Source organism: Penaeus monodon, chromosome 8 (assembly GCF_015228065.2).
Source record: "Penaeus monodon isolate SGIC_2016 chromosome 8, NSTDA_Pmon_1, whole genome shotgun sequence".
Taxonomy (NCBI): Eukaryota; Metazoa; Arthropoda; class Malacostraca; order Decapoda; family Penaeidae; genus Penaeus; species Penaeus monodon.
This window is the reverse complement of record NC_051393.1, coordinates 7,744,615-7,757,114: the sequence shown is the minus strand read 5'-3', so window position 1 is coordinate 7,757,114 and position 12,500 is coordinate 7,744,615. Positions and strand designations below refer to the sequence as shown.

The 12,500-nt window shown below is 47.6% G+C and overlaps 1 protein-coding gene across 1 annotated transcript in view; it reads right to left on the bottom strand.

The window, feature by feature from the left end:
• Window positions 1-12,500, bottom strand: part of LOC119575854 (latrophilin Cirl-like) — a 169,061-nt gene that overhangs the window by 83,842 nt on the left and 72,719 nt on the right. The window contains exon 2 of the mRNA XM_037923395.1: window positions 3,779-3,904. Within this exon, the coding sequence (XP_037779323.1) occupies window positions 3,779-3,904 (126 nt within the window). The remainder of the gene's footprint in view (window positions 1-3,778; window positions 3,905-12,500) is intronic.

Below are 12,500 nucleotides of genomic sequence, written 5' to 3'. Positions count from 1 at the left end.
GGAGGAAGGGGGACACGAGGGACTGGGAGAAGGAGGAGGAAGAAGGAGGAAAAGAAGGCGAAGGAGTCGAAAGTGAGATAGAGAGGGAAAGGAAAAGGGTGGAAGATGAGAGAAATATATATATATGTATATATATATATATATATATATATATATATATATATATATATATATATATGTGTGTGTGTGTGTGTGTGTGTGTGTGTGTGTGTGTGTGTGTGTGTGTGTGTGTGTGTGTGTGTGTGTGTGTGTGTGTGTGTGTGTGTGTGCGTGTGTGTGGAGAGAGAGACAGATAGAAAAACGGACAAACAGAAAGATAATCAACGCGCAGTCAGTATGAAGGATGCCACAAACTAGTCTCGCCGCCATAGGGTCGAGTCCTATTGCAACAATGCCGGGGACACTGCGGCGAGGCGGGATTGCGTGCACGGGAGATGGCGTCGGTGCCATTAGTGCTCCAAGTGTCTGTTCTGTAAGCCACGTGTTTAATGGACGCGCTGGTCTGTTCTGGCACAATATTCCACTTGATAAACGGCAGGCATGACTCACAGTAACGGTTTCGAAAGAACACTGCAGATGTATATTAAAGCTCTCTTACGTTTCGCAGCCCGAAGGAACGAAGACCACCCATCTCCAGTATCCATAATGAGCGAGACCACACCGCTCGCCGTCGTCCCGTCCAGCAGCGCCCGATGGCCCGCCCTCCTCACCTGGCGCCGACGGAGAACTCAGGAACGATGAAAGCATTAGCGAACGACGTGCCCCGGGAGAAAACGCACGCACGGACGGACGGACGGAAGGGCACCGAGGCAACCTCCCCGTGTCCTTGGCGTCTCGTCATTACCCGGCTCACGGCGGTCGTTATCGTGCAGGGACCACCGGGCGCCCGAAGCACCTCTTGCTACTTCCAATAACACACGTGCATACGATCCGCCCGACGTGTTCTGCTTCTCAAATCGGTAGCAACCAAACCCTAATACTTGCGCTGTTTTACAGGAGATTCACTGCCCTCCTCTCCTCTGTGTGTTCCGAGTCCTATCCTCTATCCTGGTCTGAATTTCGTTGACTTTCTTTCGTGCAAGGAGTATTCGTCCATCACCGCATCGTCCCAAGAGCAACACGGTCTATTCCCTTTTCTTCTTATAAAACATTCTCAAAGTCTATCTTCTCTCACTCGTCATCACCCCAGCGCGTCCTCAACTCTTCCTCGATGTTTTATCACAACAAAGGAGCCCCAGAGCCCCCGTCCCCGTCCAGCCGAGCACCATAACATATTACAGCACAACGTCCGTGTTCTATTATGAAGAACAAGCATAAAAAATCATAAGCATCCACACACAGCGACAAGAACACGCATTACGAGCCATAAACATCCGCACACAGCGACAAAATTCCAGAGGATGCTTTAGCCATGGCTGTGTGAAGCGCTGATTTTTCCCCTGTAGACTAGTACCAGCCGAGCCACGCGTGTGAGTGCTATGGTGTTGTTAACTAATGTAGTCTTATTGACGTTGCGCGTATGATATTCCCAGCTTGAAAACCAGCCATTGAGGAAAACGGCAGTGTCTATTGCTCATGAATAATTTGTATATGCAGATAAATAGCCCGAAGCCAAGTCATCAGCAGCCGACCATGAGGCCGCAGGACGATCAGTTAAAAGTATCTACTAGTGGGAAGGTTGGGATCACTCGGCCTCATGTCATTTATACAAAAAGAACCCGTGTCTCAGAAATAAGTTAACTATAAATCGCCAAAAGCAGCGTAACAAATCTTCGTTTTTGAGCCCCTGCATACATTACTCGATAATATTGTTGTAAATTATAGGTTGCGGTAAACGCGGGGCAGTCCTCGCCCGGCCGCTCTCAGAACACTCGGCGCAGATTTGCATTTTGGGCTCGCTTCGGACGTCTCCCTCTCGCTCCTCCTTCACTACCTCCTCTACCTGTCCCCCCTCCCTCCCCTCTCTCCCCCTGCCCTTCTCTTCTCTCAAACCTATGTCAAAACTTACTCCTTTTCTAGACCATACCTTAACCTCCGTGCTCCGTCCCTACCTACCCCTCCTCCTCCTCTTTTGCCTCCGCCGCTCCTCTGCCGCCGAGACAAGGGGCCCACCCTACAAGCCCGTGCTTCATCAACATTAATAATCCTTGTAAATACCGCGAGGATATACACACGGCTATTTTAATAAATTAATCTCCGAAATTCCGCCAACGCCGACATTCTTCTTGAGGCTTCAACCCCGCGAGGTGAAGATCCTTCGCGTGGTATCTACAAGAGGGTTTGCGAAGACAATTTCTTCATCGACCTTCCGAGGCTCTCAGAAATGTTTTGAAAAGCGGCGCGATAGACTACATTAGGTTAAGAGTCCCTGAACTTTGGTCGCTTCATCCCGGCGCACACAAGAGCCTCGCCCACTTGTGCCTAAATACCCGCTCCCTCGGGTCCCTCCCTTGCCTCCTTCTCCTCCCTTTCACAAGAACCCCCGCTACTCTTCCCTGAATATTCAACGCGTTTTTATGATGCTCTCGAGTCTCTGGTGTTTGGAAATACACGTGTTTGGCCGAGGCATACATTACCTCGACGAGGGAACGGGCCACGCTAAAATACTCGCACACAGGGGAGTTTAGGCACAGACAACTGGGAAACACGGGGGAGTAAACAGCCACGGGAACGGTACTAGGAAGACGAAAACAAACAGGGAAATAGCTACATGCATGGATCAACTGAGGGTTAATGTTAACATGGAGAAGTAAACAGGCACGTGTGTTAAACTGCACTAGCTATACCAAACACAGCATCGTGAGGTTGTAAGAGTCGGAAAGTAAATCTTTGAAATGGTATATTGCATACAAAACCCAGTGAAAAAAATAATCTAATCACTCATTACATCATACAAACAACACAAATAATAAAAAAAAAAAATACAATCAGTGCGTGGGGGTAAACGTACGAGTGGCTAAAATAAAAATAATAAAAGAGAGGAGGGGAGTGAGGGAATCAGCAGCAAAGCGTTGCGGCGATGGTGTAGTCAGCAGCAAGACGGCAATAACAGCAGTCAAGGGGATGGAGCAGTCAGCAGTAAAGGGAATGGAAGGAATCCGGAGTATGAGAAGTAAAGGGGATGAAGCACTCAACTCGAAATAAGTGTCATGATTTGAAAAGAAAATGCAGAAAAGGAGACGCACAGAGAGGGAGGGAGAGAGGCAGGGAGGGAGGGTGAGAGGGAAAGAGAGAGAGAGAGAGAGAGAGAGAGAGAGAGAGAGAGAGAGAGAGAGAGAGAGAGGAGAGAGAGAGAGAGAGAGAGAGAGAGAGAGAGAGAGAGACTGAGAAAGTCAGCCTGATTGAGGAAAACGCCGAGTCTGCCGTGTAAGTTTGCCGATCCAGAAATAGCCCCGCAGGAGACACGCAAATAAATAATCATCATCCAGGAACGACCCGAATGATTTTCAAATTTCAGTTCCATTGCATAATTCATCAAAGCAATTGCTAGGTATCACTTATAAAGAATGGCGGAAATTACATTTTTTTTTCTTTCTTTCTTTTCTTTTGTGTTTAGAGAAAGGGTATTGCGGAAGATTGGCGAGCAATACAGGTAAAATGATCGAATGAAAAGGAGATATAGACGAAGGACACACCCCGTTCTGAATTGCATCGAAAGTCGTAAGCTGAAATAATGAAGGCAGACGCGCCTTGGCCGGGGAGCCCATCCGCATGTAACGCGGTCCCTGGGCAACCCGGCTGCGTAATAATGCAGCAGTCCGTCTGGAGATGTCCTTACCTGCACGCGTGGTGACGGTCCAGCAGGTCATGAGCAGTAGCAGCAGCAGAAGGCCTCGCTCGGGCCACTGCCGCCCCCACGTCCTCGCCGACGCCGCTCCTGCTACACCCATCCTGCTCCGCGCCTCTGCAAAGTAAGAAAACAGAAGCGATTAGTCCATTATCCCTGCCGGTTGGAAAATCGTTGATAACCAATCTACAGTAACAGATGTTTCGAGGTACAACACGTGTGGCCCTATCTAGACACCAATCCCAGGAAATTTATGACAGCCGGAGAGATCTAGAAATGATCATGGCGAAATCCCAATATAGAATTTCCCTATTCCATATAAACTCCACTTTCCGGGCGCTTCCTCGGCCGTCCGCGAAGAGACCCGCAACCACCCCTTGACGTTGGAACTTTGTCACCGAGTGTTCTAGTTAGCTGCGTTAGCCTCTCCGACCGCCAAACCACTAATGAAAGATATCCCAAGGTGGCCGTCATTATGTACATTATTCATATTCCCCGGAGTCTGTGACGGCTATCAGAGACAGTGTAGGGTCAGCGGGGGGCGTAGTGGGGTCCGCGGCTCGGCTTCTGAACCGATAACATGGGGCCTGAACCTCACCCATAACCTAGGGTCCAAAACAAGAGTGGAGGCGACAGGGGAGCGTCCTCTTACCTGCTCCTCATTACACAACAGCTCTTTGGAATTCCATGATATAAATGAATTAATAAAAAAATACATGTATAACATTATATATATATATATATATATATATATATATATATATATATATATATATATATATATATATATATATATATATATATATATTACAAGCACACACACACATATGTCTCTCTGTTTTTTCTCTCTCTGTTTCTTTCTTTCTTTCTTTCTTTCTTTCTTTCTTTCTTTCTCTCTCTCTCTCTCTCTCTCTCTCTCTCTCTCTCTCTCTCTCTCTCTCTCTCTCTCTCTCTCTCTCTCTCTCTCTCTCCCTATCGACCGATTACACACAAACACACATACATACATATGTGTGTGCGTGTTTTCCTTTTTCCCTTCTTTTCCCTTTCTTTCGTCAACGGAAAATGCAATCACAAGTAAGATAACGCGAATCGTATTTTATGAGTACGCTATACGTCATTATCGGCAGTAATAACATTCAATCAAACCATTCGTAGCTATTTAATTAAGGTCGTAGCTGGGGTCTTAATTGCTGATTTAGCCAGTTATTGCCTAGCGCCGGGAGGGGAAAGCCCCTGCTGCTGACCGTCCTCGCAACATCAACATTCCCAGCATCCTGACGCAACCGATGAAGTATGAGCGACGATGCGAGTGAGTCATGGCATGTTGGGGGGGGGGGGGGCACAAGCGAAGCCCTTGCGACGCACCTCGTTACCAGCGACGCAGCCCTTCCTGTTGGTCGAGATCGGAATGCGTTAAGGTTTTCATGAAGTCCCGATTCGTACCAAGCCGACAGCCCCGAATGGCATCAAGCCGAGAGCCCCGAAATGATATATAGCCGACAGCCATGAACGATACCATGCCGACAGACCCGAATGATGTCAAGCCGAGAGCCGCGATTGGTATTAAGCCGAGAGCCCCGAAATGATATAAAGCCGACAGCTGTGAATGATACCTAGCCGACAGCCCCGACACGATAGCCTCTGCATCACCCGATGTTTTCATCTGTAGCAAAACCTTTTTATGGGGGTCTTACACTGCCGACCACGTGCGCCATCACCTCGAGTAGCATGTCACAGCACACTCTCAGGATGGCTTGTCCCCACGCAGGGAACACTGCGGTTTGGGTGCCATAAAACACGCCTTTGAGAGTCCCCGAGCCACACGCCACGCCGATCCGTCGACGTTACTGCATCATCCGAGATCCACTAGAGCGCATATTTAATTCTGCGGCGGTCAGCATGTACGACTTAAGTCCACGGGTAGAACACACGATCTCATGGCTGTTCACGCCAAAAAAAAAAAGAAAAAAAAAGTCGTAAACAGGTATACAAACATATTTGGTACGTCTCTCTCCCACATACCACATAAACAACTGCGCGCGCACACACACACGCTCGCTCGCTCACTCACTCACACACACACACACACACACACACACACACACACACACACACACACACACACACACACACACACACACACACACACACGCGCGCACACACACACACACACACACACACACACACACACACACACACACACACACACACACACACACACAGAGGAAGGGAAAATGACGTCTGGGATGGGAAAGAAGGGGAGATTCCGCGAGACAAGGCAAGAGGCGGTGCTGCCTCTGAGATCAAACCAGACACAGGAGAAACTTGAATTATAAATGCCATAGTCTGCGGCAAACGATGCCAAGCTGACGTAGGGTATGGATTTCTAATCCTCATGATATTTCCTCTTCGAATCTTTCAACAGACAGATACAAAGAGAGCGTGTGCGTTTGTGTGTCCATCATCTTTCAACAAACATAGAAGGAGAGAGCGTACGCGATTGCACCTCTCGGTCTTTCTGTTTATCATAAAGTCTTTGTTTGTCTTCGTCGCGATTACTAAGACTGCAGCTCCCTCGCACACCATTCCCCGACCTCTCCTTGCGCCGCGAGGAACCTTCCAGCGTCATTAAGAGCCAGATTCACACGTCCGTCGGCGCGAGGGAGCCGATCTTAAGGGCGACGCTCCGATAGCATCCCGATAGCGCGTCCCGACCGGACATCGTGACCGGGTCGATGTCGTGAGCGTCCCCTTATCGCCCACGTCGCCCGGGAGGGACATTAACAGCTCATTAGTCCTCGGCTCGGGGTCGCGGGGTCGGGGAGAAAGCGGGGGCCGGCGGGCGGGTCCCTCGGCGTCTCAAGGAAGTTATAGTGGGAGGGCGTGGGCGCAATGGGAGATAACGCGTGTAGAGTTTTGTGGGCGTGGATGGGCTGTAGAGATTAGCTGAAGGAAGGAGAGGCGGGTGTGTGAATGTGTGTCCGAGGATGGGCCTCGGGTTAAGGGGCGTATGCCTGGAAACAGCACAATTATCCTGAAACCAAAAAGACAAAGGAAAATTTACTCCTCTCGCTAAGTATCTCCGTCGAGTTTTCGCCAGGATTTCAATGCGCGCAGAGACCCACGTCGGAGACACTTCGAATAGCCCAGTTCGGACACCAACACTCCAGGGGGACGGGGCAGCGGGGCCGTAAATAAGTACAAGATCTAGGAGACCTTCCCGCACTCCTTGTCACCCTTTCCCCGGCGCGAGAACACAACACTCTGAACTCGTGACTCCGGGACCATCGGGTTTTCACGGTCATGGAAATCTGCTTTACTTTAGTCCTAAGTCGTGAGCGAGAGCGGAGGCCGTGTCCCATTGCAGGAGGCGGAGGTGGAGAGGCCAAGACCAACGCGCGGCTTTATTAGACGGCTAACCTCCTGACACAGTATGGATTAAACAGACTTAAATCAGAAGTTACAGATAGGTTTATTTAAGGAGGAACAGCCTTGAATCCAGACCAGCTGACCTAGAACACCTGCACGATCTGAAAGACCCGAAAGCAAGGGAATACAGCCAGGGATCTGGAGAGGAAAGAAACTCATCCTGACCAACAGGTGAACTGGAGGAGCTCAGAGGGGATAGAGAGAGAGAAGGAGGGGAAGGGAACATCCAGGAATGTGTAACATCTGACCTGGAACACCCGACTGCCGGGCGAACATACATCCCGGGTGGACGAGGCGGGTATGTGCGGCGAGCGTGACATCCCAGACCGGGGTCGTGTTACTGTGGAAGGACTGAGAGACACGCCATCAATTCAGTAACGGGTAGTAAATGTCACTGGTCGAGTCCGGGCCCGGGCGAGCGTGACCCGAGACCCGATCCTGCGCACTTGGCTCGCTCGGATCAAACGGTCTGCTTCGCAATCGCCCAACTCTCGTCCGTTGCTTAAAACCAGAACTTTCTCGTTGCTCGTAACGGGTCACGGGATAGCTCCTCTTATAATAACAATATGTTCAACGAGGAAAATTAAAATATAATAATGCTAAGAGAGGGAAGGAGAGGGAGCGAATGAGAGCGGGATAGCCATAGGGAGGGAGAGGAGAGGAGAGGAGAGGAGAGGAGAGGAGAGGAGAGGAGAGGAGAGAGAGAGAGAGAGAGAGAGAGAGAGAGAGAGAGAGAGAGAGAGAGAGAGAGGAGAGAGAGAGAGAGAAGAGAGAGAGAGAGAGAGAGAGAGAGAGAGAGAAGAGAGAGAGAGAGAAGTGATGGTGTAAGAAGAGAGAGAGAGAGAGGATGAGAGAGAGGAGAGAGGAGAGGAGGAGAGAAGAGAGAAAAGGAGAAGAGAGAGAGAGAGAGAGAGAGAGAGAGAGAGAGAGGGGGAGAGGGAGAGAGAGAGAGAAGAGGAGAGAGAGAGAAGAAAAGAGAGAGAGAGGAGAGAGAGAGAGGAGAGAGAGAGAGAGAGAGAGAGAGGTGAGAGAGAAAGAGAGAGAAGGTGAGAAAAGGAGAGAGAAGGTGAGAAGAGGAGAGAGAAAGAAGAAGAGAGAGAGAGAGAGGGCGAGAGAGAAAGAGAAGGAAAGAGAAAGAGAGAGAGAAAAAAAAATGAAAGAGATAATAGAAAGCGAGAAAATGAAAGAACGAATGAGAGAAGCACACACCGTGGCCCCCTTCCGAGTTGTGAAAACGAGTCTAATATATTTCCCAGCCACTTCCAATCCCAGATGCGAGTTTCCGGTTATAAGTTTCAGGTGCGAATAATACTTTAAAATCTTGGCGGCAACGGAATATTAATCGTGTTAATTACGCACTATAGTCGCGCTGATATTTAGTAACTTACTCATAACTGACACGGCGGGAAACGGGGACAAAACCTAAAGATTTTTACGATGGATTTCTGTAAGAAAACAACAACAACAACAACAACTTTACATTGCATCGGATAATTCTCGGCGATATATTCCGATCTAGCGTAAAAGTCGTGCGGAAGACTGGAAAATACCCCGGACTGCGGCGTCCACGTCAGTTTTCATCTTTGACACACAAGGAATCCCGCCGGTGGTACGCAAATAACGCAAATAAGCTTTCCTCTGCTTGTATTCCTCGGCTGTTTCTCAAGTGCTCAGGTGGTAAATTGTTGTCGCGAATACTAGCCACGTGGCCGGGGCGCTGTTCAGAGATAAGGGGGGGGGGGGGCGGGCGAATAAGAGGAGATTTCGCCAAAGACCCGGTAAATGAAGAGAAAATCCCCTCGCGTGATGGAGTAGGATGAGGAGGAACAAGACATTGCTGCGTTGCTTGCTAGCGGTCTCCTCTCTTTCTTGTCTTTTCGTTGCCTTTTTTTACCCCCTGATTCTTCCTCTTCCGTCTCCTCTTCAAGTATTTTATTCCGTATATTAAGTTCTATATTTGCTATTTATTCTATCTTCGCTGCGTACCTAACGCTTACTTAGCACACGGACTACATCTCAATTCGAGGTAAATTCTGACTTCCTCCTGAAAAGTTAAAGACTTTCTTTAACCAATACTTTTTTTACCGATTTCTATTTTATATTTCTCCCTTACCGTTCCTCTCCGCCTTTCCTCTCGCTCTGCTTTTCCCCTTTTCTTTCTCCCCTCCGAGAGAGTGGCAGCGGGACTGGCACTCATACAGCAGCGCCTGGAGTTAGGCCACAAGTGCCTGGAGCAGCAGAGGCAGAAAAGGTGCAAAACGGCATTGTGTCGAGACATCTACAGCGAGGACACAGAATTAACAGCGCACAAATAGAGGATGGTAATAATAAGAGGAAAGATGCGGGTAAAGATAGGAATGATAATGCAAGAGACATTGGAAAATAATATGATATTGATACTAGATAAAACACCATTTACGGTATTGGGTATGATAATTATAATACAAAAAACAACAAAAAATATGTACAATTAACACAAGGGACGTTTACTAACAGAGTCATCAGTCGCCGTAGTTTATCAATCACCCAAAAAGCCTCGACTGCATTCGAATTGTACCATAAATTGCATTTGCACAGCACGGAAGCCTCGTGGCTACCTGGTCAAAAAAAAGAGGAAAAAAAAAAGAAAAAAAAAGAGAGGGATAAAAAATCGCACATGAGGGACCATATATATAAATAAAATCCGCTTTCCTCCTTTGGGTCCCCCCCCCCCTATCCCTCTATGCGCGTCCCATTTTCCAAAAACCCTGAAACGTTTGCATCTTCCCATTGCAGATAAGCAGCTGAAACATCCAAGTAATTCAGGATCCCAGAGGATATCCCAGGAGCCTTAAAGGAAACTCGGGAGATCCTCAGAACCAGCGACGAGGGGCAACGCAGGATTCAGCAATAACTTATGAGATTATTTTTCAGCAAATTTTGTTTTGAATGTGGGATCTCCGAGGCGATCTTTCCCCGGGCTTTCTGACAGCTTCGTGGGGGTAACTAAGCTATTTATCTTTGCTGCCTGTTAGAGGATAGCGTGCGTTTGTTGGTGTTTATTTTACTACTTAATAGGAGTCGGGCTGCGAGATCTTGTATACACGCCGATGCTACGAGTAATAATTAATCTTTGTAAGAGGTTGAGCTACATTAGCTTCACATTCAAATACAGCAGAGTGAAAGCAGTAGTGTATATATACACATGTGTGTGTGTGTGTACACACACACACACACACACACACACACAGAGATATATATATACATATATATATATATATATATATATATATATATATATATATATATATATATATGCACATATATACATACATATATAAATACATTTACACACACACACACACACACACACACACACACACACACACACACACACACACACACACACACACATGTGTGTGTGTGTCTATATATGTATTACATATATATTATATATTATATTATATTATATCATATTTTATATCTATATCTATCTATCTATCTATCTATCTATCTATCTATCTATCTATATATGTATTTATATGCATATATATGTATATACGCGCGCGCGCGCGCGTGCGTGTGTGTGTGTGTGTGTGTTTGTATGTTTATATATCTATATATGTATGAATGTATGTATGTATGTATGTATGTATGTATGTATGTATGTATGTATGTATGTATGTATGTGTGTATGTATGTACATACATACATACATACAAACAAACATACAAACAAACAAACAAAAACACAAACACACACACACACACACACACACACACACACACACACACACACACACACATATATATATATATATATATATATATATATATATATATATATATATATACGTTCTGTATATATGTATATGCTTATATATGTATGTATGTAAGATATATGTGAGAGAGAGAGAGAGAGAGAGAGAGAGAGAGAGAGAGAGAGAGAGAGAGAGAGAGAGAGAGAGAGAGAGAGAGAGAGAGAGAGAGAGAGAGAGAGAGAGAGAGAGAGGCGAGGAGCGAAGGTAGGGTGGCGGCAGGGAGCAAACATAGTAAACAAGGATAAGGCAGGGGAGGAAAAGGGAGGAGGTATAGCAAGGACAGGGAGAGCTCGGGGGCGGGGAGGGGCATAGGGTGTGGGTGTGGGGAGGGGGTAGGGGAGGGAGAGGGGGGAAAGGGAGGGGAGGGGAGGGAAGGGGGGAGCACTGAGGCCGGGCTGGTACCTGCACAACCCATGTTCCCGCGACCTGGCCCGCGCACCTTTACCAAGGCGAAAATGAGCCGGGAATAAAAAAAAAAAAAAAAAAAAAAATACCCAACCTGATTCACTCAAAACTGGGAATTGTTTCTTGCGAGCTTTATCGATAATACTTTGCCTCCCTTGCCGGCGAAATAAGAATAACGAGCTCATCTCCAGCTTCCCGACGCCTTGATCATTATGAACGGGGCCGCTGAGGAGAGCGTGAGGCCTGGAGAGAGCTTGGGATCGCGGGAAAGCGTAATATAAGCTCCGCGAAAAAGGGCGAGAGGCTGGTAATAATCCTTTGGTCCACGTTCATTCCTCCGCGGCGGAACGAACGATCCCTTGTGAGCCACGCCGCTCCGGACCTTTATGTTTCGCTCAACACCATTTCAATTTGCCCTTTTCTACTTCTTCCTTCTCCCTCTTTTCCTCATATCTGCGCATTTTTCTCCTTCGTCTGCCGTCTCTTCTTCTTCATCGTAGCGCAGAAAGAGATCCTCGCTGGCATTAGGTCTCCCGGAAGAAGCTTTGCTCTTCTGCTTCCCTTCCAGTAAACAATAACAACAGAGCTTGGATCTCTTAGTCCTAGAGAACCTCGGGGTGGGGGTAGAAGGGTCAGCCAGAAAGGACCGGGGGAAGGGTGAGGGAGAAGGAGAGGGAGAGGGAGAGAGAGGGGTGGGGAGGGTAGCTGGAGGAACTCACTAACAGCCTCCCCCCTTCCTTCACCCCTCAACTCGACCTGTTTGTAGCTGCTAATATTCCTTTAATGCCCACGCGATCGTATCATCCAGGGTTCCCCACTGTTCCACCTTAAAAACTATGTGCGTAGGTTTGGGTAAAAAATCTCCGGCGCTACAATACGCAATACGTCGTCTAGTAACTAAAGTGAGATATTAGGATTCACCTTCCAGCCCCGATCTAAAGCGAAGATAGAGTAACGCTGGTGCATCCATTTATCAGTTAAAACGCCGGAATGATAAAGAATACCCTCCAGCTTTATCGATCTGCCGTCTCTCCCCAACGAGAAACCTCCATTAATCTCAGGGCCAGTATAAAGCCT